The 26,444-nt window shown below is 30.0% G+C and overlaps 1 protein-coding gene across 1 annotated transcript in view; it reads left to right on the plus strand.

The window, feature by feature from the left end:
- LOC107440764 (adhesion molecule nephrin-like) overlaps nt 1-26,444 on the plus strand; it is a 213,430-nt gene that overhangs the window by 153,817 nt on the left and 33,169 nt on the right. The window contains exon 8 of the mRNA XM_043044524.3: nt 21,824-22,111. Coding sequence (XP_042900458.1) covers nt 21,824-22,111 — 288 coding nt within the window. The remainder of the gene's footprint in view (nt 1-21,823; nt 22,112-26,444) is intronic.

Genomic DNA, 26,444 nt, shown 5'->3' on the forward strand with positions numbered 1-26,444 from the left:
CTTCGAAAAACCATACAAAAGAGAATATTGATTGCGCAATAACGAGTCTTAGCTCAACGTGAGGACGGAAAAACTGGAAAGCGCACAATGAACATGATCTTTGGTTTCGACAAAGTTTTTAAACTTTATTTACTAGTTTCAAATCTTAAAAATGCTAATACAATTATCTTTTTTCCCCCTATCAGTCTTAAACCTTTTTTTTTCTCTGAGAATCAATTGCTTGACCTAGTTAGTATGGAGATTTTTCCTTTGATGAACTACGGTTTTTTTATTGAAAAATATAAAGCAGACCTGTTTGTTATGCAGGGCAGCAGCTAAGTAAAGGGTAAAAATTCAGAATCAAATTCTCAGAAAATCAAACTTTTCTTTTATATCTGTGAAACACTACTTCGCATTACTGTTTATTTTTTTTCATATTGCTTTCTTAGCAAAATACGAAATTTTAAACCAAAAGGGACATTTTATCTTAAAATGTTGTTCCAGTATATATTTTGTATAGTTTTCATATTTTTTATTAATCTGAAGTGAGTTTTCTTTCATAAATTGGTTTAAATCACTTTATAAATTACAGGCTTAGGTGTTGACTGTGAACAATTCCGAATCAAATTTTAGTATAAAGTGCCGGTACTATTTACTGTAAAATCCATTCTTATCGGAATATGTTACGGAACAAAAAAATTTGATGCACCGTAATTTTTACAGTAATAATTACACTAAAATCACTTTAACTAATTGAATAATATTGTTAAATTCCCGGTATAATATTTTACGAAAAAAATTAATTTTACGGTAAAATCGATAATACGGATGATGCACCCAAAGTGCTGGTATACTTAATACCGTAATTTGATCCGCAATTTTTTACAGTACGTGTTTAACTTTGTTATTAGATAAAATATTCATCAAAATTATCAAAAACAATTTTTTTAAACGAAGGAAAACTCTGTACGTGGGATCGAAAAAACAATTCAATCACACAATTGTCATAAAATAAGAATCTTTAACAGTTGGATATAGTGTCAATTTTTAAGACAAGTTTCTACTTTTCAATATTATACGACTCGATCTTTTAATCACATTTTAGCCAATAATGATTACTTTTTTTATTTCCGCCATGGAACAGCAGATTCAATTTTGATTTTTCGACTACCAGTGTAGAACTCCCGTAGCCTTGTCATTTTGAACCCAATCCAGAAAAAAAGGAACTCCTGGCTTCAGTTTTGGGAGACATTTGCCTTCGGGGAGGACTTTTTGATTGAACTAACCCACCTTTGCGCTACATGGAGAGGAAAACTGCGAAAACCTCCCACGGTCAGCCTGAGGGTAAGGGAACTCTAAGCCATGATCCGTCTGCCACTGAGGATAATTTACGTCAGCCCTGTTGTTGGTGCCAGCTGGGTGCGGAACTCGTATTGACCAGCCATTGTGAGGATTCGAACTTGTTTTCTCATTGGGTGGCAAGCGCTCGACCGTCAAAGTCACCGCGGCCCCGACTGAACCATTTTGGAAGTAACCTGAGAGAATCTTTATTCTTTCAATGTAATTTAAGATTACAAAAAAAAATATTAAATAGCATATTCTATTTCAAATGCTTTCTGTAATTAATTTTCTGTCCGCATTAAATCTGAATATCTTCTAACACCCAATACAGCAATAAAAAACTAACTTAAAGCGGGAACATATGTTTCCTTGATGAATCCCTTCTAACCAAAAATTCAAAGTCTTGACAAGAACATAAGCTCTATCTCTCAAGAGAAGGGCGAGTATCGAGTCTAAAATCTCTGATTCACCATTAAGTTCAAAGGATAAAACGGGAAAAAAAAGGAAAAAAGAATATCGTAGTCCCACCAAGCCATCATTAATCTTCTGTTTGTGATGGAAGCTGGGCAAAGAAAAAAACTTAATGGTCGTAAACTTATGGTCTTCTATATCTATCTCTTTCACTTAAAATGGTTGTTAACGAGTTTTATACCACTGGAAGTGTACTTTGATGAAGTATATTGTATTTGCCACTTAAAAAGACAGATCAATTTTGATTCAGATGAGATCACAGATAAGATACTGTTTCTCTTTTATTGCCTTTTGATGAAGCGAGTTGCAGCAGTGTGTTGCTAATTGATTTATATCGGATTATGATAAAATGGAGTGTTTCCAAAAATGAAAGTTGCTCTTGCTTAGTAATTTCATATTTTTAAAAATGTTATTTTCAATGGATATTGCACCCGTACTTCATCGTTTTAATATATGGCACATTCGATTGCCCTCAATTTCTTTTTACATTGTTTCAAAAATGTTACATTTGTTTAACTATTGTATCGACTGCTGGATACACATTTTATGCTCAAAGATAAAGATTGCCATTTGGATTAGATTTACTTGTAAATTAATTAGATAAATGCATTAATATTCATACAATAAATGAAATTGTATCACAGTGAGTGTTGGCCGCAATCAAAAGCAGATGAAAATAGACTTTTAATTTTTTTAAAAATAAACTAGGTACTTGCAACTCAAGAAGAAGTGAAGTAATTATGCCAAACCATGTGACTTAAATCAGATTTGATTGGTTGCCTGTACGCAGCGTCACGCAAGTGTGTCGATTCTGATTTCTGATTAGTTTTTGAATTGACAAATGCTATGGTTTATCTGCGATGATATTACTTGCAGGCATCCAATTCTTAGAAAAATATTTGGCTCAATTAGAGAAAATGATCCATAGAAAATTTGTTTAATTATAATGTCAAGTGAAAATAAGATCAACCTAGTGTTGCCTGATTCACCAAGTCTTATCGTATCAGATTACTTGGGCCTACTTTTAGATGCAACAGCTCGTACTCCTGATAGAAAAGCCAACTTTGCCAACCATTCTCAAGTTGCAAGCACCCAACGTTTCTTCGAGGCATAAGCATCTATATATTTTAATGAATAATTTTAATATGCATGATACTAGGAGAAGAGATATACCTCGCTTAAGATGGATGCATACTATAAAGGCAAACTAACTATTAGACATAATAAGTTAGTCATTGTGGAATGCAGCGTTTTATTGGATGTGACATGGGAAGCTTATTGAGGCCAAAAGTTAAGTTCATTTTAATAAAAATATCAATATTTTTTCGATGTCATTGCGTTTGTTGTTCTTTGTTTGCGTTTGACATTTTTTATGTATTTGAGCTCCCGAGAAATGTTTAAACTTTCTTGAGAGTTTTAGCTCTTTTTTCTTCAACAAACTTGAAACCCTATCTTTATTTGTTTGTGGAACTTGGTGTATAGAGTATTTTGTATGTGCATAATTAATAGGTAAAAAATCTTCAGTGTTTCTTGGAGTTTTTAAATAATACTACTACTTTATTTTTTGCAAAATTTACCCTGAAATTACTGTCTGCAAAAACTTTAATTAGTGTGCTAATTTATCCTAGCATAATTTAATTTGCACTAAAAAGCCAGAGAAAGTCTTAATATTTGTAGGGGGAACATATAAGTATACTTTTGTTGACACTGAACTTCTTTATAAATTAAATTTTTATTTCAATAAACCCTTTTCTCAATAAAACAAATTACCAATATAATTTGTAATTTTTTAACCTTGGCTATAATCAGTGACCCTTGAATGTGAATAGGAAGCAATCAACCAATATATATATATATATATATATATATATATATATATATATATATATATATATATATATATATTTGTCTTACACGGTGGCAAAAAAAGCCTCATTACAACTCCCCGAATGGCAACCAATGATTGTCGCTCAAAATGTCACATGCCAAATCTAGATGAGGTGGCTCAACATATAGCGCTTTTAAAAACGGAAACTGAAATAACCAGAGAGAGCATTCTCACCAAATATGATCTCTTTCGAAATTCACCCTATCAGCTGCTGCAATCTCATGCTATTAAGCTAGGCAGAAGTGAGTAGTCCTTGTCGATAGATCTCTATTTTAGTATTTTGTCGAAGGCTCTTTTTTTGACGAATTTTTATATTATGAATTTATTTGACGATTTTTGATATACATCACGAATTTATTTGTTTTATTATTGTTATTAGTTAATCATTGAAAAATGAGTCTACGTCGTGCTGTTACGCTTTAAGATTTTATACTATAGCACATTTCTAATAGGTTTAATGAATCGCATGTCATTTATTTGAATTCAAATTTATTTTAATGACTTAGTATTTACTAAAAAGATGTAATTTTTTTTTAAAAAAAAGTTGTTATATGGATTTGAATGATTGTTTTGAATTCTTTGAATTTTGTGCATTTGCAATGTAAGTTAAGTTAGTAGCAAGCGAAGCGAGCTTGGTTTGCGAAGTAAAAAAAAACCATATAAGATTGCGTAGCAATTTTCGGGGGTTGGCGAACGTTAGCGAGCAGTCGGCGCAGCCCACTAGTTTTTAAAAATTTCACTGTATTTGTGCCTTAATAACATGCATAGAATTCCGAAGCCTAGAATTATTGTTGATACAATTTTTTGTTTTTATGAAATGCCGTTATTATTTCTTTTAATTTCTTTAACGCCAACAGCCGATCAGCCTGTGTAGGGGTTAGGGAATTGCTCTTGCATCAAAAAGGTTCTGGGTTTCGAATCCCGGGCAAGGCATGGATGTTCTTTCCCTGTCCTTACTGTGGGAGCAACGTTGGCCCACCTAATATGGTGCCCCTAAAAGAGTGGTCAACAAATCTGCCCTTCAGATGCTTGTTTGACCTAGGTTATTCTCCAGGTGGGCATTGGCAAAAAAAAATCTTTAACGCCAACACATTTAAAATTTAAAGGCCTAGAAAAGGAAGAAAACCTTTTAAAGAAATACCTAGGCAATAATTTATTACAATTATTAGCCAAATATTTTAGAGAAATTTTTAACCGTCTAAAATTAACCCTTTTTTTATGATGAGGATGTACTTTGCAGAGTCTATCCTTTCAGTTGTGTTTTCTTTTAATTACTATAAATTATATTAGTAATTTCTTTTTAATATATCCTATCAAAATAAAGATATATTCTAGATATCTAAGAAAATACATTTTATGCTCATAATTTTTCATGAATTTTATTTTATCTGCAATTTATTTTATCGAACACTATTGATCGCCTTCATCGTGATCTATGAAGAATTAGTATTTATGCTTAGGATGTGACAGCAGATTTTATCTTCTTCAATATACCTGCAACAATTCTTCGCTTTTATAACAATTGTAACAAAAGAAAAATTCTGAAAAAAATTAGAATGACTAAAAAAAGAAGCAAATAACAAACACCGAAGTACATATTTTTTACCCAGTACTTGTAGCTAAGCTTTGTATAAACAAGTTATGGCAAAGATTCTTTAAATCCTTTATCATAACTTGTGACTTAAAGACAAGATTAGAAAATTACTGAGGAACTTGTACAGAAACTGAACTTGCACAGAAAATTTTACACTCGCTATTTAAAGTACAATATTAAGCTGAGTTAAAATTACTTTATCTTTTGATTCATCTATTTTTATAAGCTTGCCTTCTTAAAACATGTTTCAAAGCAAAATATTGTTAGTAGTTTTACCCAATTTAGAAGAACACTTACCTTAATATGCATTGTTAGCTGTAATGTTTTACATTATAATGTTAAGAAAAAATATTAAAATGATTTTTAAACTATTATATCATAATTTTTAATCATAAAACACAAATCGTTTTTGTGATACCATTTTATTCTTTTTTAAAAAATAGATTATAATCGAAGACAATAAATTTAAAACTTTAAAATTAAAGAGTTAGTTTAAGAGCTAGTTAATAAAGAGTTCGTTTGATTAGTTTCAAATAACTAACGAGTTTTTTCTAAACACACTATTAGAAAAGCAATATGAAGATAAGTTTAAATTAAAATTATATTTTGCTTGCATCATTTGATTTATCAATTTTTAAAAGCCCGTGTGAAAATTGCTTCAAAGTAAAATATTTCGGCAGTTTTACTTAATTTATTTGAATTTTTACCTTAATATGCACTGTTAAACTGCAATGGTTTACACTTTCTTTTGAGCTGTTTAAAAAAAAATAACTTAAACTGATTTTTAAACCATTAGATCGTAACTTTCGTTTATAAAACACTTAGTACAAAGCATTTTCAAGATTTCATCTTTTTATTCATCTTTAAGAAGAAAAAAAAGGATTCTAATCGGAAAATGAAATAAAAGTAAAATCCGTGAAGAAAAAAATAAATAAAACATATGTTCAAGTGATACTTTCCCCATGACCTGGATTAAAAACTTCGACAGTAACGGAAGTTATAATCTTTCGATGAAGATTGCATTAAAAAAAATAAAGAGTTTTGAGTGGTAAAAAAATAAAAATGAAAATAAAAGTTAAAAAGTAATCTTTGTCGTATATCCCCCAATACTCTAGGGTTACTGTCATTAATCTTCTGTTTGTGACAGAAATAGAAAAGTGCCTAGTGGAAAAAATATAAGTTTTGCGTCTACTGTAAGCACTTCTATGTTTTCTTATAATCGAAATGGCATTTTAGGAGTTTCTGTTCTTTCTACAGAAATAAATATTTTACGAAATATTTAAATTTTTGTTTTTAATACTAACTGCATCATCGTTTTACTAATTGGATTTTAGCAAAAAAGCATTTAAAAAAAGAATAAATGTATATAAACAATACCTGATATTCATTTTTAATAAAATGTCTTGCAATCAAAAATATAAAAATTAATATTTAGAAGAAAAAAAACTGATTAAAACTTAAACTATTTAGTTATAACTATTTGGTCTGTATAACTATTTAGTCTATTTAGTTATATCTTACCTGTCAAAACCTTGAAGATGTTTTTTTAAATCTTTAATTGGGTATAATATAGCCTACGTCACAGGTTGTGTTGTTCCTACTAAATTTAACCCATGAACGGCATTTTCTGCGAGCCTAACTTCAAGCCACAAATAAACAAACGAAGTGTTCGGTCGTTTAAATAGCTGCTCGCCAGATTTTATTGCATTATAAGGAAAAGTTATTGAAACTAAATACAACTAAATAAACAACAACAACTAAAACAAATAACAACAACTACTAATAACAATAACTAAATAAACAACAACTAAATTCCATTCGTTTAGCATTGCATCATATGCTGTTCCTACTAAATCGAAGTAGTTGTGTTTTTTTCATATTATACCCAATTAGACGTATATGAGGATATGCCATAGAATTTGGCACTTGCAATTTAAAAAGAAGTGAAGTGATTATTCATAACCATGTGATCCAAATCAGATTTAATTATTGGACACTTGTAAGCGACGTCACGCTAGTGAGTCGAACATGATTAGCTTCTGATCTGACTAATGTCACGATTTACCTGCGAGGACGTCACTTGCAGACATTAAATCGTCAAATCACCAAATCATATGCCGACCGATCTGTGTAGGGGGCAGGGAACTGTCCTTGCATCAGAAAGGTCCTGGGTTCGAATCCCGGGCAAGGCATGAATGTTTCTTTCTCTCTCTGTGTGTTCTATGTCCTTTCTCCTTTGTGTGTGAATGTGACCCGCCCTATAAACGGGTTGTGGTTGTGTGAATGGAGTGGCAGAATTCGAATTCCTGATCATAGATGGCGCCACTGAAAAACAGGAACAATCGCACCCCCACTGCCTAAACAGGCATACGACAAAAAAAGAACCATATTTATCATCAGTCAGAATATCGTTAGTCGAATTTCGAAAAGCTTTAATACATCTCAAACATAGCAAAGAATCATCTTGTTTCATCAACAATAAAAATAACTTAAAAACAATCCAAGTCGACGTTTTTTTAACGACACAGTATCTTTATTATTTCTGAAGTTAATAAATTATTCAACAGTTTCAAAATTTAGTTACTTAAATTAGTTTAGATAATTTGATTAATGATATTTAAACAAAGCAATCACCGTAAACAATTTACTTGCGGTAGCCAGTAATTAGGCAGAATCAGATACAGACAATATCTCTTAAAGTGCTTTTACTAATAACAATTTTATGGTAATAGCATGCGTACAAACAAGATTAAGTATGGTAAAAATGTAAACGATAAAGTCTCCGTTTCTCTACGTTTGTTAGAATATGCTTTAAAATTGAATAACTAATTTGAGTTTTTGCTCACCAATTTGCATTGCTTATAGAGAGCAAATAAAAAAAGCTTTAAATGTTTAAAAGGTATTACTGTAAAATTCATTAAGGTCTAAATTGTAATGTTACGCATGTAGTGGATAAGTAATTAGTTATGTATCTACTGTGTTGTAGAAAAACGCTGAATAGTTTATATGCAATTTGTTGTACGAGAAACAAGTGCTTGAATGGGTAAAATAATATTTTAAAATTTTGTTATGTTCACCTCATATATAAGAATGTAGCAGCAGAAGATTATTTGACCTGGAATCCAGATGTATATACTTAAAGGTTTTGCGTGGGGAAGTTGTTTAGTTTATAAATTCGAGAATAGTATAATAAGATCATTATTTAAAATTAAAATGTCTATAATTTTACTTATAACGTTTGAAATCTGGTATTGTATACAATACCGCGTTGCATGACTAATGAACATTTTATTGCAGGAGAGACAATAAGCTTAATATATATATATATATATATATATATATATATATATATATATATATATATATATATATATATATATATATATATATATATATATATATATATATATATATATATATATATATTAAGCTTATTGTCTCTTATTATGACCTTCTGGAGAACATACCATTTGCATGGAATAAAATATTCTACACTGGTAACAGGATATGTAGGTTCAAGGATGACGTTAAAACGATTAGGTCGTTCTCACGGTTATAGTTACAGTTAAGAAAATGTCGATATTTTAAAATCACAGTATCTACATTTTTTATCGTAACGTAATAAAATAAATCTAAAATGGAGCTAAAACTGTATTTTTGGAGAAGAAATTGCGACGCCAGACTTTTGCCATGCTTCAGCATTTTCATAACCTCGAACGAGAATAGAGTGTAGTAAAAACCTTTAAAAAATAGAGAAGAAATTCTAAAGAAAGCATTTTATGTTTTAAAAATTTCTCCTCACTTGTCCAACTTACCTACAGTTTCTCTTCTGTTTTTAATAATTTTTATAGCACTCTCTTCTCGTTAGTGTTAATAACAAAAAGTCATCGCATAACAAAAACGCAACGTTGCAATATTTTGCTCTAAGAATATTGTTCAACTCCATTTTAGGTTTATTATTGTAAAGATTAATTTTCGATCAAAACAAATGACTGTTGCCTTCTGAAAATATAGAAATTCTGTAACTGTAACTGTGAGAGCTGCTCAATCGCTTTTAACATCATTCATAAGCTCATAAATTGTAATTCATATGTCCAAAAGTTGATTCCATTCACTCAAATGGTATGCATTCCAGAGGGTATTATTTTGACTAGTCATTTAAATCACCCTGCATACATTGAATTGGATTGAAAGCAATTTCTTTTCTTTTTTCTGCGTGCAGCAAAAACAATCAACGCCCGTGTTCAATTCAGATAAATATGAAAATCAAGTTGATGAAAACTAGGAGTAAAAGATGATTATTTTTTTCATGAAAGTAAATTTCAACCACACCCACATTTGTGTGTAGCTGAAATGATCATTGTCCGTATTCATTCAAATAAATAAAGAACTTCATTTGGTGGAAACTACCAGTAAAAGTTTATTATTTTCTTACGTAAGTGAATTTCGTGCATGTGTGTATATCCGGTCTGATGGATGGACCATCTTTACTTTCTGTTTGCTGCTAAAACAATCATCACCTAAGGTTCAAATAAAAAAAAAAAATGAACATTTTTTCTAATGGTGAAAATTTTATTATTATTTTTATGAAAGAATATTTTCACCTTTGCTGGGTGGGCGGTAGGACAGAAATAACAGACTTTTACGAAAATCATTTTATTCTAGAATTATTTTTCGAGAATAATAAATATATGAGCCGCAATGGCTCAGCTGATAGATCGTTCGCCTTCCAATGAGGCGAACCGGGTTTGAATCCCAGTCGAGACGAATTCAGAATCCGACTTGCACCGACCACAGTGCTGACGCGAAATATCCTCAGTGGTAGACGCATCATGGGTTAGAGTCACCTTACCGCCAGGCTACTCGTGGTCTTCCTCTCCATTCCACGAAGGCAAATTTCTCCCAATACTCGATCCAGGAGTTCCCTTGTCTTCTGGATTGGGTTCAAAATTTCAAGGCTAGGAAGTTGAACATTAGTAGTCGTAAACCCATAAAATTGGACTGGCTGTTCAGCGACGGATATAATATAAAATAATCAATATCTAACTACCAAGATTCCATTCATAATCATAGCATGCATATAAAACTGCTTTTCTCTCGCGAGAAAGTAGACTTCACCAATAGCTGCCGCCACCTCCTTGCCACAACCTGATGCAATAGTCAACTCCTACAAAGCTCCGCCCATAGAAGTTGCCACAGTTCCGCCCACAACTTTAGAAACTGTTCAACCAGTCAAGCACATAAAAGTTCTGGTACGTGGACTCCCAGAGGATTTCCCTACAGATCATATCTACCCTGAATTAGACAAGACAGGCATTAAATCACAGAAAGTAATTCAGTTCAAGAGAAAAGTGGGCGAGGCCTATCGGCTCCTCCCACTTTTTCTCATAATACTAATAGAATCTGAAAATAACCGACAAATCTACTCAATTAATAGCATATGCGATGTCCCGGTGAAAATAGAAAGGTTCCGTGGAGGAAACAGTCCAACCCAATGTTTCAATTGCCAAAATTTTGGTCACACTCAAAGAAATTGCTGTTCACCTCCCAGATGTGTTAAATGTGCCGCGGGTCACCGATCCTATTTGTGCGAAAAGGACATCAACATACCACCAAAATGCTGTAACTGTGGTGAAGCACACACTGCTAACTACACGGGATGCAGCATCCGTCCCCCCAGGAGGGGCCATCGTGTTACTCCAGCTACAGTTCCCACTACAAAAGCAGGCAAAGCTCATAGACTGGTCTCAATTTTAAAAGAACTACAAGAACTACTAAAAGACAGAGAACTTTTTCAACTACTGCAATCAATTATGTCCTCTTCTGAATAATGTCTCTCTCTGATCTGTACATAGAACTCTATTATACTGAACTTTGAACTGGTAAATTTATCAACACGAAATTAAATAATGTTTATTGCCACGCTAGATGGCGCCACTAAGGTAATGAAAACTTATGCTAAAACTTCATGATTTTGTTTCATTTCATATTTTTCTTACAAATTACGTAATTCTAACACAATTAATGCTAAAATGTCAAATGTATTTCTATATATCTTGATTTTATTCACATCTATTTCACAACTCATGACTGCATTAAATTTAAACTCCATTCAAGATTAAAATTGTACTTGTTTATATTAAAATTTTTTCATTCATTTTTAAAATTCACAACGTATGATTGCATTAAACTTAATCCCATACAATGATTCAACACCAACTGTGCTTTATTATATTCATGGATAATTTTTTTATTTTATTTCATAAATCATGATTCATATTAAGTAACAATTCATGTTTAATTTTTCAAGCAAATATGTCTGATCTTTTATTTTATTTTGCTACTTTAATGCTGCATAAATCAAAATGTTTGTAATTCAACCTGTAAATTATTTCATGATGTATGGGTTAGGGGCCGCTACGCGGCCTAGGCACCCAGTTTTTTGTTAAATAAAGCGTAAGCGAGAAAGTAGATACTGTTGAATAGTTTGGAGAAAAGAATATGTTTTCTCCTCCCAAAAACAAGTTATAACTGAAACGGTTTTACTATCAGACTTTTTCCTTTTTTGTTTCATTTTCACCTGTTGTGGGTGTTAGTATGGATGGACATTCTACACCTGTTTCTGTGAGAATCTGATACGGTCATCGCCTATGTTTAATTCAGATAGATTGTAAATTTATATGAACACTAAGACTATATTTTTTTTATATAAAAGTCAATTTCTAACCTAGGTAGATTGGCGGTTAGATTGATGGACTAATACTGAAATCTATGTTCAATTCAAATAAATTGAAAATTCATTTGATAGGAACTACCAGTAAAAGTTTATTATATATTTCAAGAAAGTAAATTTCAACCGTAAACGGTTTCTCTATCCTCATCATCGAATTACTACTACAGATGAATCGGTTAATGCCGCTTCGCGGCAGCGCACCGAGATTTATATGATTTCTACCATTCTACCAAACGGTTTCTCTACGCTTGCATCTCTGAGCAGCTGAAATGATCATGGCCCATGTTCAATTCACATGAATAAGAAAATTCAGTGGATAGAAACTACCAGTATATGTTTATTATTTTTTTTAATGAAAGACAACTTCCACTCTGGTGGATGGGATAATTTCTCAACGCCTGCATTTGTGAGCAGTTGAATTAATCATCGCTCATATTCAATTTAGAAGGATATGAAAATTTAGCTAATGGAAATAACAAGAAAAAGTTAATTATTTATTTCATGAAAGTATACTTTCACCCTGTGCGAGAGAGATGATTTTACAGCGCTCGCATCTGTCTCCAGCTGAAATGATCATTGTCCATCTTCAATTCAGATAAATATGAAAATTCAGTTGATGGAAAGTACCAGAAAAAGTTTATAACTTTTTTCATGAAAGTAATTCCGTTGAGGAGAACCCCTCCGTCTTTGAGGAGAACCCCTCCAGACTGAAAGTCTGGGGCTGTTTGCAGCGATGGTAACAAGTGGGAGTACATTTCTAATGGGGGTGAAATGGAGGAAAAAAGGTGTCTATTGGTTTACTCACGATGACTTACGCTAAGATTAAGACAAAACTATTCACCTCACACCCCTATTCGAAGTGACCTTTCCTCGTAACCATAGTACCCGCCACGACGCAAGACGGGTGTCTGGAGGAGCTCTCCTGAAAGCCGCACTATACCAGTAAAATTTAATGCTTGTTTTCATGAAAGTAAATTTCCCCCCCGGGTTAGCTGGATGGTATGCCCGCATCTGTGTCTATCATGATCATCTACCATGTTCAATTTTAAGATAAACATGAAAATTCAATTGACGGAAACTACCAGTAAAAGTTTGATATTTTTTTCATGAAAGTAAATTTCCACGTAGGGTGGGTGGGATGGTTTCACTATGCCCGCATGCTCGAAATACGCTCCATGTTCAATGCAGATAAATATGAAAATTCAATTGTTAGAAACTACCAGTAAAAATTTTAACTATTTTTTTCATGAAAGTTAATTTCCACGCTGAGTGGGTGGGATCATGATCGCGTATGTACAATTTAGATAAATATGAAAATTCATTAGTTAGAAACTACCAGTAAAATTTTACTATTTTTTTTATCATACAAATTCGCACCCTGGACAAGGGAGTTATTAACTGCTTGTATGTATATATATTATGTATTTTATTACATTTACAGAGATGCCAACTGATCTGGACGAGCCATAATCATTTAAAAAACGGTAAACTACCATAAACAAGAATTAGCAAATCACGGTTTAATTGTGTTAACTTTTTAAATGATGTAACACGACCTAACAGCAACAAAATGATGAATTATATAAGTCTTCGGATTATTTAAAAATAGTGGTGGATAAAAACCTAATAAATTGAATTTATTAAACCAAGAATCACAATCGATAAACTACCACTTTAAAATATATATTTGTTGTTCGGAGCAAGTTGGCATCTCTGCATTTAAAACGTATCTGCTGACAAAGATAAAAAGGAGAAGCGTATAATTTAAACATAACTTCAAAAAATTTAATAAATACAAAAATAATCAACATATACAGGATCCCAGATGTGGAACATAAAGATGAAAATAAGCGAAGGATCAAACTTTTGCAATTGTATATATACATATTTCAATGATTTGAATCCAGTTCAGTTCGTTTTATATTACACTTTTGGTTTGGTGTGGAAACTAACAAGTTCGATAAGCACGCAAGATCTTGGGTACTTGAACCTAGTATGTCGTTCATTCCACTGCTTAAGTTTCAGTACTTGAACCTAGTATGTCATTCATTCCACTGCTTAAGTTTCAGTACTTGAACCTAGTATGTCCTTCTTTCCACTGCTTAAGTTTCAGTACTTGAACCTAGTATGTCGTTCATTCCACTGCTTAAGTTTCAGTACTTGAACATAGTATGTCCTTCTTTCCACTGCTTAAGTTTCAGTACTTGAACCTAGTATGTTTATTTCTCCATGGTTCCATAGTCGTACATCAGCCTAGAAATAATGATAGGAATAAACCCAATATGCTTTTAATTTTGCATAAAGAAATTTAAATATTAAAGAAAAACGCAGAATAAAATTAGAGTAAATATATTATCTATTCTCAAAATGTATCTTTGATTATGTTGGGTATAGGGATTTCCTTTAAAAAAATTGCTACAAGTTTTTTCAAATTAAAAATTGGCTAAAAAATACTGAAAAGGCTTATTGAATAATACTTATGGTATAAATCATTCAAATGGAAAATCAATATCTCTGAAAAGATATTTAAGCAGAGAAAATAAATGATCTAAATATCTGAGGCTGTGGTAGAATTCAAATAGGAAGCTTCTCAAGATAATGAATATGAGCATTCAAGAGTCATTAATCTACAAGTCATTTATTTACAAATATTTTCCTCGAAAGTATTAAACCCATTATTTCTTTTTTATTACTTAAGCAATGAAAAATCGCTAATAATTTGACATATCATTTATTTCTTTGTAGAATGCAAATTAATAAAATGATTCTCGAAAATGTTACGAAATTTGTGGATTTTTGTGAAGAAAATAATTTTTTATTTAAATAAAATTACATTTCTCTTAAAATGTTTCATTAAAGCGGAACTTAAATACAATTTAAAAATGTACCATAAATTAAAACTAACTAAATATTTTCAAGGAAAATGAAAGATATATATCATAAAGCAATTTTTCAAACTACCTATTCGCAGTTTTATGTTATAAAACATCATGCAAAATATTTTATTTGTGAAATTATTTTGCATTTTTCCTTTATTTGTCTTTCAAAATTAAATTTTGGAAAAATGAATGACAAACAAAAAGTGCATTTAGATATTAAATTCTAGGACACATCAACAAGATTAAATCCTTTTGAAATAAATAGTAATACAGTGTTTTGTCCAAGCAATATGAGAATGAATATGTTTATAAAATATGTTTTACTCTGGAAAACATAGAATTATAGCGTTTAATACAGAATCCACCTAATATATATTGATAATTATGATGTTTAATCTAGTAAATTATTGTATTTAATACTGTAGTAAAATTCTTATAGTACACAGGAAATAATTTCCAATTATTCGTATAACGTAATTTCTAATTTGAAGCAAAAAATTCGGAACAAATTTATTGAAAATACCATTTTTTCTGTATTTTTCTTTAAAATACAGATTTCGAAAAACAAATTTCGAATAGAAAATGTATGCAGATACAAAGTTATAGATCGCGACAACAAATAAGTATTTAAAATAAATTTTATTACAACTGTATGACATATATATATTGTATATATATATTGTATATATATATATTGTACAAAATATTTTGCACATAAAATTAGTTTTTACTCTGGTATATATAAAAATATTGCTTTAAATACAATGAAGTTAATTCCATAAATACCATGAAAGGAATCCGTAACAATTTTTAAAAATATTTCAATTAAGTCTGAATAATTTTGAAAAATATTTTTCAATTGCAATTTTATTTTCGTATCTGTCTTTGAGAAATCGGTTTTGAAAATGAACAGAAAGCTTAACAACAAACAAAAAACTTACAAGCTGTGGAAAATTCCGGTTCAAATTACAGTATAAATTTTCAACAGTTTGTGAGCATCATTCGTAAAATGCATTTTACTGTAAAATATTTATTTAATTAGAATCATTTAGTGATTTTACGATAATTATTACTGTAAAAATAACGTAATATCAGATTTTTTGTTCCGTAACATACTCGTATTCCGCTAAAATGGAGTTTAAGGTAAAAATACTGGCAGATAACTTCCCAGGTTAAAATATGGAAAAATATATTCATGTTATAAAACAAATATTTCATATGTGGTGTAGAATACCTTACATATATGTATATATTTTTTATTCCTTACACAATTTCTCGTTTCCGATGCATTGCTTATTTCATGAATTTGCTTCGCATACTGAGTGGAAAGCTTTTTTTTAAAAAAAAAATTTACCTAACTAAAGAGTTACAAATTAAAAAAAAAAATTGCTGCAGTGTCCTGTCAACTACAAAAATAAGTAAAAGAAACATTTTAATTCATTATTATTTTTTAGTTTCCGATATATTTGTTTTAAAATTTCCCATTTTAGGGTGTGACATAGATAAGAAAAATTCCAGTTAAGTTATGATGCTGCAAGGTTATGGCATTTTGTAAAAAAAAAAAAGAAAAACTTAATTGTTTTTAATAAAACCAAAATATACGGTATTTAAACCATTCATTTGGTCATTTTACCGTTCACATAATAACGATTTACCAGCAATTCTGGTTTTGAAAATTATAAATCTTATTACCACACATAGGACAAAATATAAAACTGAAAAGAAACTTTAACCGAATAAATGGTTTTTAAGCCAAGTTCTTCATGATAAAACTACCAATTTTCACCTCATATGTCAAATTTTTATTATAAAACAATATTTTATTGTTAATTTTACCGAAATCACTACCAGAGAGCTTTTATAAAACCTACCGAGTTTTTGGTATTCCAATAGAGCCAGTAACACGATGAATGTTACCATGTTCTGGTAGAAATTTTATGCTGAAAAAAATTAAATAATTTTTTTGGTTAGGAACAAACTATTAAACTTAAATTTATTATTTTAATTATTGCTGTAAAATGAAATTGTTGACCATGCCTATAATAAATTGGTAACAACTAATTTTCCGAAAGTAATATATTGAAATCAATTTGCTAACAATGAAGGACCCATACGCATGATTATGTTTCTGGAGCGCTGTATATCAAACGAGTTATTGATGGCACTTATAACTCGTAAATAAGTTCGGCATCATATCAACAATCGATCATCTACAATTGAGTGGTTTAACAGTTGACAGTTGCCATTGGAGTAGTTTTAGAAGGTATCCTTTAAAGGAATTTGCGATTTTATCTTGGATTTTATGTTACATTTATTACCTTGGGAGTTTTTATTCAGCGTATAGAAGTTGTATGTTTGAAAAGTAAATGTTAGTTAGATTTAGCATCTGTGTATGAAGAAAAAAATATAGTCAAAACTATTAGAATATGATGAAATGATCGTTTTTCTGGTTACATGGAAATACTTAAAAGCACGGTAAATTTTAACGAAGCCTTTTGGTAATGATTTTGGTAAAATTAACTGTAAAATATGGTTTTATATTATGTAATAAAAGATAGAAAATTTGGTAAAATTTGGTAATTCTATTATAACACCTTAGAGCATGGCATTTATTAGGTTAAACTTATTTTTCATTCTTTTATTTTTTCCAAGTGTGCGTCAAAAGAACTATATAGTTCTGAAAACCAATATAAACCAATATATATATATATATATATATATATATATATATATATATATATATATATAATCGCTGAAATACTATTAATTCGGTCAAACGAGAATGGGAATGGTTATTTTGGTGACAAAATTGAAGTGGGATGATTTTAAAATTTCATAAATGTGGTTTTTAATGCATTGTTCTTTTTATTTTTCTAAGGGCAAATTGTTATCACGGGGAACTGCATTAGAATTACTTATTGCATTGTTATTTCGAAGTAACTACTCAACGCTAGTAATTCATACATAAATAGAACTGGAAATAAACGTGGCCGGGATAGTTATGTTTCATCTTTGTTACTGTATGCGTTTTTGAAAAATTGTGATTTTAATCTAGTTTTTCATTCGTTAATAATCTGAACTCCTCTGATCTTAATGATTTGTTTGGTTACTAATTAAAAATGGGTCATTCATAAAATTTGATTAACGTCGTTTTGTTTACACACTGATTAAAATAAACGTATTCTTAGATTTCGACTTACAGAATTTGTGACTTATGTAGAAAATCGAGTCAAATCAACTCTGTTGTTCATCACAGTAATGTAAAATGCATCTAATGTAAAATCAATTGATACAAGAAACTATGAGTATTGTTGAATTCTTTATATTTCAATTACTTGGAAGAATATTTTCTATAGTATATTTTATATGGAATTCTTTTCATTTGGTATGCTTTATTTTCTTCTTTTAATTTTTTGAACTTTATTTTATCCGTTGAACCATTAATTGATTTTTAGAAAAATCGGTCAATTTTTGCCACTTTGGTTTACTTGGTTTATTCTGAATTTTCTCTTTGTTTCAGAGATAATGACTTGCATCATCATCAGTGCCTAAACACAGATGACGATCGTTATATACATTAAAGAAAGAGTCGCTATTTTAATGAGCTTTTTGCTATATACCGCTATATATTGCTATTCGGCCAAGATTGCCTGGTGGACAGGGCAATGAGCCCACGTCCAAGAGGTCAGGGGTTTAAACCCCGCCTGCCGAAGACTCCCCGTGTAGTAAATGGTGAACTGATGCACGTTAAATCTGTCGATTCACAAAGTCCTCCATGTTCCCATAACAAATCATGCTCTGGGGGTAGTGATTCAGGAGTTTCCTTGTCTTCAAGATTGGTCTAAAGTTACAAGGCTACATTAGTAGTCATAAACCCGAAATTGGGTCGACTGTTCAACGATGGTTATAAAATACAAAAAAATATCTATTGCTGTTGCTATTTTTGCTATTTATAAATTGTTTATATTTTTATTCTTTTTAAAGCTTTATTTTTTTTCATGGCGATAACTGCGTTAAATATGGATTGTAAACTGCACATATCTATCTAGAGCTATACTGCACATTCATATAAACATGTTTTCCATTAAAAAAAACCCAACCAAACCCATTGTAGACGTTTGTAAAAATGAGGGAAAAACTATTTATTTTGTAATAACGTCGTTATATGACTATATTTTTGTCAGCAACTCTTGACTTCTGATGAAATTGTAAAGCGAGTGAGAAAATATATAGAGATAAATATAAAATCGATAAACCTTTTCTTCAAAATCAGAAAACCTTTTTCCTAAACATGATTTAGGTAACTGATCTGATAACTTGAAGAAAAAAAATGTTACCAACTCATGGGGATTTCCTCTCGACATTTTTCGTTTTTATTTCAATCCATTCAATATCGGCTGTCGGCAAATATGAATCCATTTTAATATTGGGTTCTTACGTGACCGTACTCTAAATTTCTTGAATGGCATTTACCAGCTAAAATATCTTACTTATTTTTGTATTCACAAATGTCAAAGAAGATGTGACATCTTTTGAAAGTATTCTTTTTTTTTAACTATAGGATTTGTAATAGTTAGGTCAATGTAAGAAATATGTTAGAAATTCTACTATATCTTTTAATTTTTGTATTTATTGTGGTATAAACTGTATTCATACTGTGATAATTTGCGAAAATCACATAAAATACTTATAATTCATGTATAGTTGCAATGATATTTATTTTAATTTCACTTTTTCGTTAAATTATAGACACTCCATGACAGGGTTGACTTTTTGCCGGCAGAAACTGGTTTTTGCCATACCAGTGGCAGAAACTAGTTATAACCGGTAAAAACTAAAAAAACTTCTATATTAGTTCTAGTAATTGCTTAATGACATTTTGTTGACACACAGATTTAAACAGGCAGTTATTGATTATCATTTGCTAGCTTATATGCTGCATCCAAAGTATTTGGGATTGTAATTATCATGTGCTCAAGAAGAAAGTGCCAGAATTTAACTCGCCAATATTAACCCAGATTTTGTACCTTATGTCATAGCTTTGCAAAACAAATCGCCCCATTTCCTAAAACATTTTTTTCCAGTCAAGTTTTGACCACTACCCCAGCTGCTACATGGTGGTCCAGTTTTAAAAGATATGCAATAGATGAAAGTTTCACAAATCTTGCTTGTTCCTTGATGGCAATACCTGCTAGTTCTGCTGGACTCGAGAGAATTTTCTCAAATTTCTCGTTCGTTCCATAGCAAATTGACAAATTGTTTAGGTTTAGAAACTGCATCAAAACTTTTCCTTCGTTATAGATTACTGCAGAGTGCAAAAAATGTAGTATTTGATTTTGAATGCTGATAATTTTGTAAATAAATTGTACTTTGTTTAATATTTAATTGTTTTTTCTATGAATTATCCATTGTATGTCAATCTCAGTACTTACTTTTACGTCATTTTCTGAATTTCTGCCAGTTTCTGCCACGAATGTGGCAGGAAAGGGTTTCTGCCATGTCAGTTTTAACCGGTTTCTACCAGTGGTTTTAACCACCTCGGCATAAACTTGCCAACCTTGATTCAGATTGTGATAGTTTGCACAAACCACATAAAATACTTAGTATTCATGTATATTTGCAATGATACTTATTTTAAAGTTACTTTTCCATTAAATTATACACACTCCATGATTTCTACAATAATTCGATACTACAATGACTTTAGATTACCAATAAAACAGTTTAATTAAAGATCATTTTAGTGAAATTTCTGTAAATTTCCTGATTTTGACGGTAATATGACGGTTCAACGATTATTTAAAGAGATCTATGAAAGAACATATTAATGAGATTTCGGTAAATTTAACGATTTACACAATAATTAGATAGCACAGTGACCTTCGAGTAATTAAAGAGTTTAATGAAAGATGGGGATAGTAAGTGAGATTTTGGTAAATTAAAAAAAAGTCAGCTTTAAAATAACTAGTTTGTCCTTATAACTATTGTAAATAGCTATTTACAAAAGCTATTTTTATTAATAACTGCCTGAGTTAAAGAGTTTATTTAATGTGCTGTAACAGAAATCGAATCTGAACTTTTAAGAAACTGTGAAAGAATTGTATTTTTGAAAGAATTATTTTTATATGTTCTTCTTATAATTTAATTAAAAACCTAATAGAAAGAACTACGACTTTAGCGTAGATTAAATTCCTCTAACAATTACTATAATTACTTCAAAATGTTAGTAAAAAGTTTAGAATGTTTAAATACAAATACAGTGATAAACTCAATCTAAGAAACTACATTTTGTAATAGTTCTATCCATAGTAATGAAATATAACAGCTATAATGTTTAGGCTTTCTTAATTTTGTGTTTTAGTTAAAATTTTCGATTTTTCAAATTCCTGCAAAATTTCATATATTTATCTTAAAGATGTATTTGATCTTAAGAAATTTGCATGAGCATAAAAAATATATTTTGTAGTTATAAGTTTGAAAATAGCAATTTTTTTCGTTTTCTATTCGAGTTCTCTTTTTTTAAATTTAATATGAAATAGTTTAAAATGTATTTTTAGTTCGCACATTTTTTATAAATTTATGTTTGAAAATTAAAGTATTCGCAATTAATTCTTTTCATGAAAACTGAGACAATCTGTGCTAACCTTAAGTTTAAAATACACTATAAAGGAGTATACACTTTAAGGTTAAAAATTCCATGAAAAAAATCTGGGTTGAAGAATTTAAGGGGTTAGAAAGTTCAAAATAAAATCTAGAATATTAAGTTTGAAGATCACCACAACAGTTGCAAACTACAGCTACCATTCGATAAAATATGAGTAAATAAAATGTCTTATAATTTTTTTAAGAAATAAAATAGATTAGTTTCGCTATAGTGTAGTGTATTTCTTTGATTGTCCTCTGCTATTTTGTTCAAAATGAATCTTTTTTTTTATCAGATGCTCCAATTTGCAGTCCTGGCTTAAAAAAGACACACACAGTACCTGTTGGCGAAATGAAGAGAATAGAGTGCCAAGTGGACGCCGATCCATCTAAAGTAGACTTTAAATGGAGTTTCAGCAACACTGCCGACCGCCATTACAACGTTTCGTACACCAGTGGCGGATTAAGAAGTGTCGCAACATACACCCCGAGATCTGCACGCGATTATGGAACACTTTATTGCTGGGGAAAAAATTCGGTGGGAGAACAGCAAATGCCATGCATATTTACTATCATACCTTTAGGTAAGTGCGTTGCTCTTCCTCCAGGTAAAGTGTAGAAAGTTCTTAGCACGGAACCTCACTTGACTTTGTTTACTCTTGTACTCCGCTTGCACGCCATGACTTGCTTTTAATACAGCCTTCTAGAAAAGGTTCGTTCGGAAGACCTTATTACGTGAGTCAAGAGATGATGTTTTAAACTGAACTGTAAAATATTGAAATATCAATAATAATATGAAGAGTGTTGGTGACGTTTAGATGGTATGCGTAGTTGAATAATTGCTTTAAATATTAGAGGGGGAAAAGGAACAAATCAATATTTTTGATATATACTGTGTTAAAAATAACGCTACTTTGTTAAAATTTCTGTTAAAAATCACGTATATGCAAAGATTAGTTTTTCAATTCAGGGAATTTTAAAAAACTGCATTTTGAAAATACCATTTCTTTAAAGTTTATAATGATGAAAAACGATTTAATCTATTTCAATTAAATTTTGGAATTTGTTATATGAAATTGCGTAGATTACAGTAAAGTAGAGTAAACAGTTTTAAGGTTTTTACACTACTTTACTAAGAAAAACCTTCTGTAGAATTTAGTTAAATTTACTGTGTTTCTATCTCTATTGGAAAATTAAAGAGCTCGATAATTTTTACCGTATGGTTAAATATTTACCTTTTGTGAAAAAGACAATAAAACATGGTTTAAGATTTTTGATAAAATTTAGTAAATGTGGTAAAATTGGTTAATTTTTATCACAATACCGGCAGAAAAGCCATTTATTCGATTAAATTTACTTTTCAGTTTTGTAGTAATGAAAACTATAGTTCTGAGAACTAGAATTTCCGTTAAAACTAAGATAGGATTAATAAGTAGTATTTGATAACAGAACAATTAGAATGAAAACATTTATTTTTAAGTTACGAAACTGAATTTTAAAGCTCGACATTTAAATTACGAGAGATATAAAGTATTGTTTCAATTAAAACTAATAAAATTAAAATATATAAAAGACAACCACTTTATTTTTAGGTATCAAAATGCTAAAGATTATATTTTTCATTAACTTATTCAAATGTTCTTAAAGTATGGAAGCGGATTTATTTATTAAGTTGCATAAATCTTCCATAAAGTTATTTCGTTATTATAACTAGATAACTGGGAACATTCAATGCTTATACAGAATTTTATAAAGTTATAATTTTAGTACTAATGCGATTAATTGCATTAATCCATCGTTCTATAACTTAAGGTAATCGAATTTCTTTAATTTAGCTTTCCAGAGTTTGCTAATATATCTGTAATTTGATTACTGAACTAAATGGGTTGCTTAAAAGCATCTTTCATTTTACAAAATTAATGGCATTAATAAATTAAATATTCTTAATTATTTTATATCTATATGATACAAATCCTTTAAAATATTATTTAATTACTTTTAATGGAACATTTAGTAATTAAATAGAGCAACCGCTATTTCAAAGTCAATGCATATTATATTTTTTCTTCTCAAGTATTGGTATTATCTTAAGGGCAAAGCGAAAAATATTTTGCTTGAAGTTTCTCCTTTTTTTGCTGTTTCAGACAACTTATTCAAACTACTACATTATGTTTTAGCAAAAGATCGAAAGTGTACATTAGTGCCTAACTAAATATGCCTTGTTAGTTTAAAATCTATAACGCATAATCGTGTTATTTTCATAATTAGGTGCATTTTCGATGTCTGCGTGAAAAAATATTTTTCTTGAAGATTTTTATATAAGGAAGGTCTTGCATAGATGGTGATAGTTCTTCTTAGATCGAAATAGTAGTACTAATAATAGAGATACAAGAAAAGTTTAAGCATGTCTAAAAATCTCATAGAGGCATTCAGCACATTTTGAGCCAGAAATTTTGAGAACGAAATAGGAAAAAAAAACAAGTTTTCATCTTTCCTTATTATAAATTAGTTGGGCATACAATACAATAAAGGAAAAGGGTAGTTAGAATATATATTCAGGTAACATGGAATATAGAATATATATTCAGTTAACCATGAAAATTTACGATAAGTTTTAAATTTAAATTTTATCGTGGAGAATAGGTAAGAAAGATTCTTATAAACAAAAAGTAAAAAGTTTCGCATAAACAATATCTAATGTATGGACTCAATCCATCATTTTCGAAAATAATTTATCACATTTTTGTCTCTATCGAAGTCTTTACATGTTTCAAAGAGCCACTTTGCTCATATTATCTATAATGTACAGTGCGCAAAATAAAAAACGAACGAAAAAAAAAGCGAAATAAAAAACGAACTTTTCATCTAATGTTCGGATCATCACTCTCTTGGGCTCAATCTTAATGTGAACCATATTGAGGAGGTGACCTCAAATATGTTAATTTTTTAATGCAGGCGACATTTTAAGTTACGACATAAAAATATTCGTTTTCTGAATAAGCTTACCTTTGTTTCGATGGATACGGATTTCTGACTCCTCAAATCAGCTGCAATCCGGAAAAAGTGGTCCAAATAGTTTGGTCAGCAGAGTGGTCTAAAATTTGGAACCTTAATGTTAATTTTATTTTTGCACACAATTATAAAATTTGCTCATCCAGTATATTCCATACAAAATATAACTTTCAGTATATATTTATTGTTTTTTAATTTTTTGTTTAATAATAGTCGAAAACATTTTGAATTATAAGTTATAAATTTTTGAAGTCATTTTAAACAATGTGATTTTAAATGGCAAAATGCAAAATATGAGCGAAATTGGTCGAATAGTTTCTGAGAAATCGAGATTTAAAAATTCGTACTTTTAAAGTTTCATTTCTCAGGAAGCATTTGTCCGATTTTGCTCACCTTTTGCCATGCAAAAAATGCATTCTTTAAAATTGTGTAAAAAAATTTTATCCCTTACAATTAAAATTTTTTTCGATTCATATAAAATAAACTAATAAGAAATAGTAAATACTTACTAAGAGTTGTTTTGCATGGAACTATGTTTGGCTAAATGAATTTTATAATTGTTATATAGAATTGTATGCAAAAATTATTTAATTCGCTTAAAATGTTTTCGAGAATGGTGAAATAAGCAAAAAGTAAGATTAATATTAAGGGGTCCAAGCCTCCCAGATTGCGGCTACCCCCTATATTTTGAGGTTCAGAAATCCAAATCCATCAAAAAAAAATCGGTATGTTTATTCAGAGAAAGTGCACTTTTTTGGCTGAATTTGTAACTTAAATTATCGTCTGCACTAATTAATTAACATATTTGAGGTTCCCCTTTGAATCTTTGAAATTGAATTAAGACGTGAAGACTTAAGAAGACGTGAAGATCCGATCATTAGATCAAAAGTTTTTCTAGGTGGCCCGTTTTTTATTTCGTCCACTGTACATACACATTCAAATATACTTCGCAGTATTATTGTTCCCTGTCATTCTGTTTGTACATCAGCAGCAGTTATAAGCCGTTCCAAATAGACACCTGCTTTTTCAACAACACCACCAGTAATATTGAAAAACGGAGTAAATTATCATTCCAGGAATAGAAAAAAATTATAAGTGCGTCTGAAACCATTAAAATGTCTAAATAAATCTCAAGAAAGAATCAGAAGCACATTTCCAATAGTGAAAAAAAGGAAATGGATTTTAAAGTACCTGATTTAACAGACTCATTTATCTGTGACGGAAATAAGTGTATTGTGCAATAACACTATTAAAGAAATGACAAGATCCAATCCATCCATGAATCATATACAAACTTTGAAAAACTTTTCTAAAATTGAGCTACAGTTTTTTTCAAAAGTGATGGATTATAATTATGCATTAGATCTTGTTTATGAGTTTTCTTTGGTTATTTTCCTTAATAAAATTCATTCTTTACAACTTATCGTAAATTATTCATGGTTAACTGTATGAAAATTGTTTTTTTTTTTAATTTTTATTTTGGCTGAATTTTTTCTTTATTTTATTGTAAAGCCTACTTTATTATATGACCTACTAGTTTATACTAAAACAACATTTTTCGTATAATAATATATATTATTCGTTATATATCGGAACAATATATTTTCATATAATAATCTATCTCAATGTATCATTATTTTTTGCTTAAAATATGTTGAGTGCGTGTATGAGAATTTAAAGTATGATTAAGCATTCCATGTAACTCTAGTATTATTATCTCTATTATTGCTTTTATTTTAATGAAAAAAACTATGGCCTTAGACTTAATTTATGCAAAAAAAAGTTTTTATTTAGAATATTTAAACAATTAAGATTTATGGAAACATCATGACATTATTTATTCTATCAGAGCAAAGTTTATGAAAGAAAACTGTACGAAAAACATTCAAAATAGTGTAGAGAATG

This window comes from Parasteatoda tepidariorum, chromosome 2 (assembly GCF_982258835.1).
Source record: "Parasteatoda tepidariorum strain Cologne lab strain chromosome 2, Ptep-v5.0, whole genome shotgun sequence".
NCBI classification, from domain to species: domain Eukaryota; kingdom Metazoa; phylum Arthropoda; class Arachnida; order Araneae; family Theridiidae; genus Parasteatoda; species Parasteatoda tepidariorum.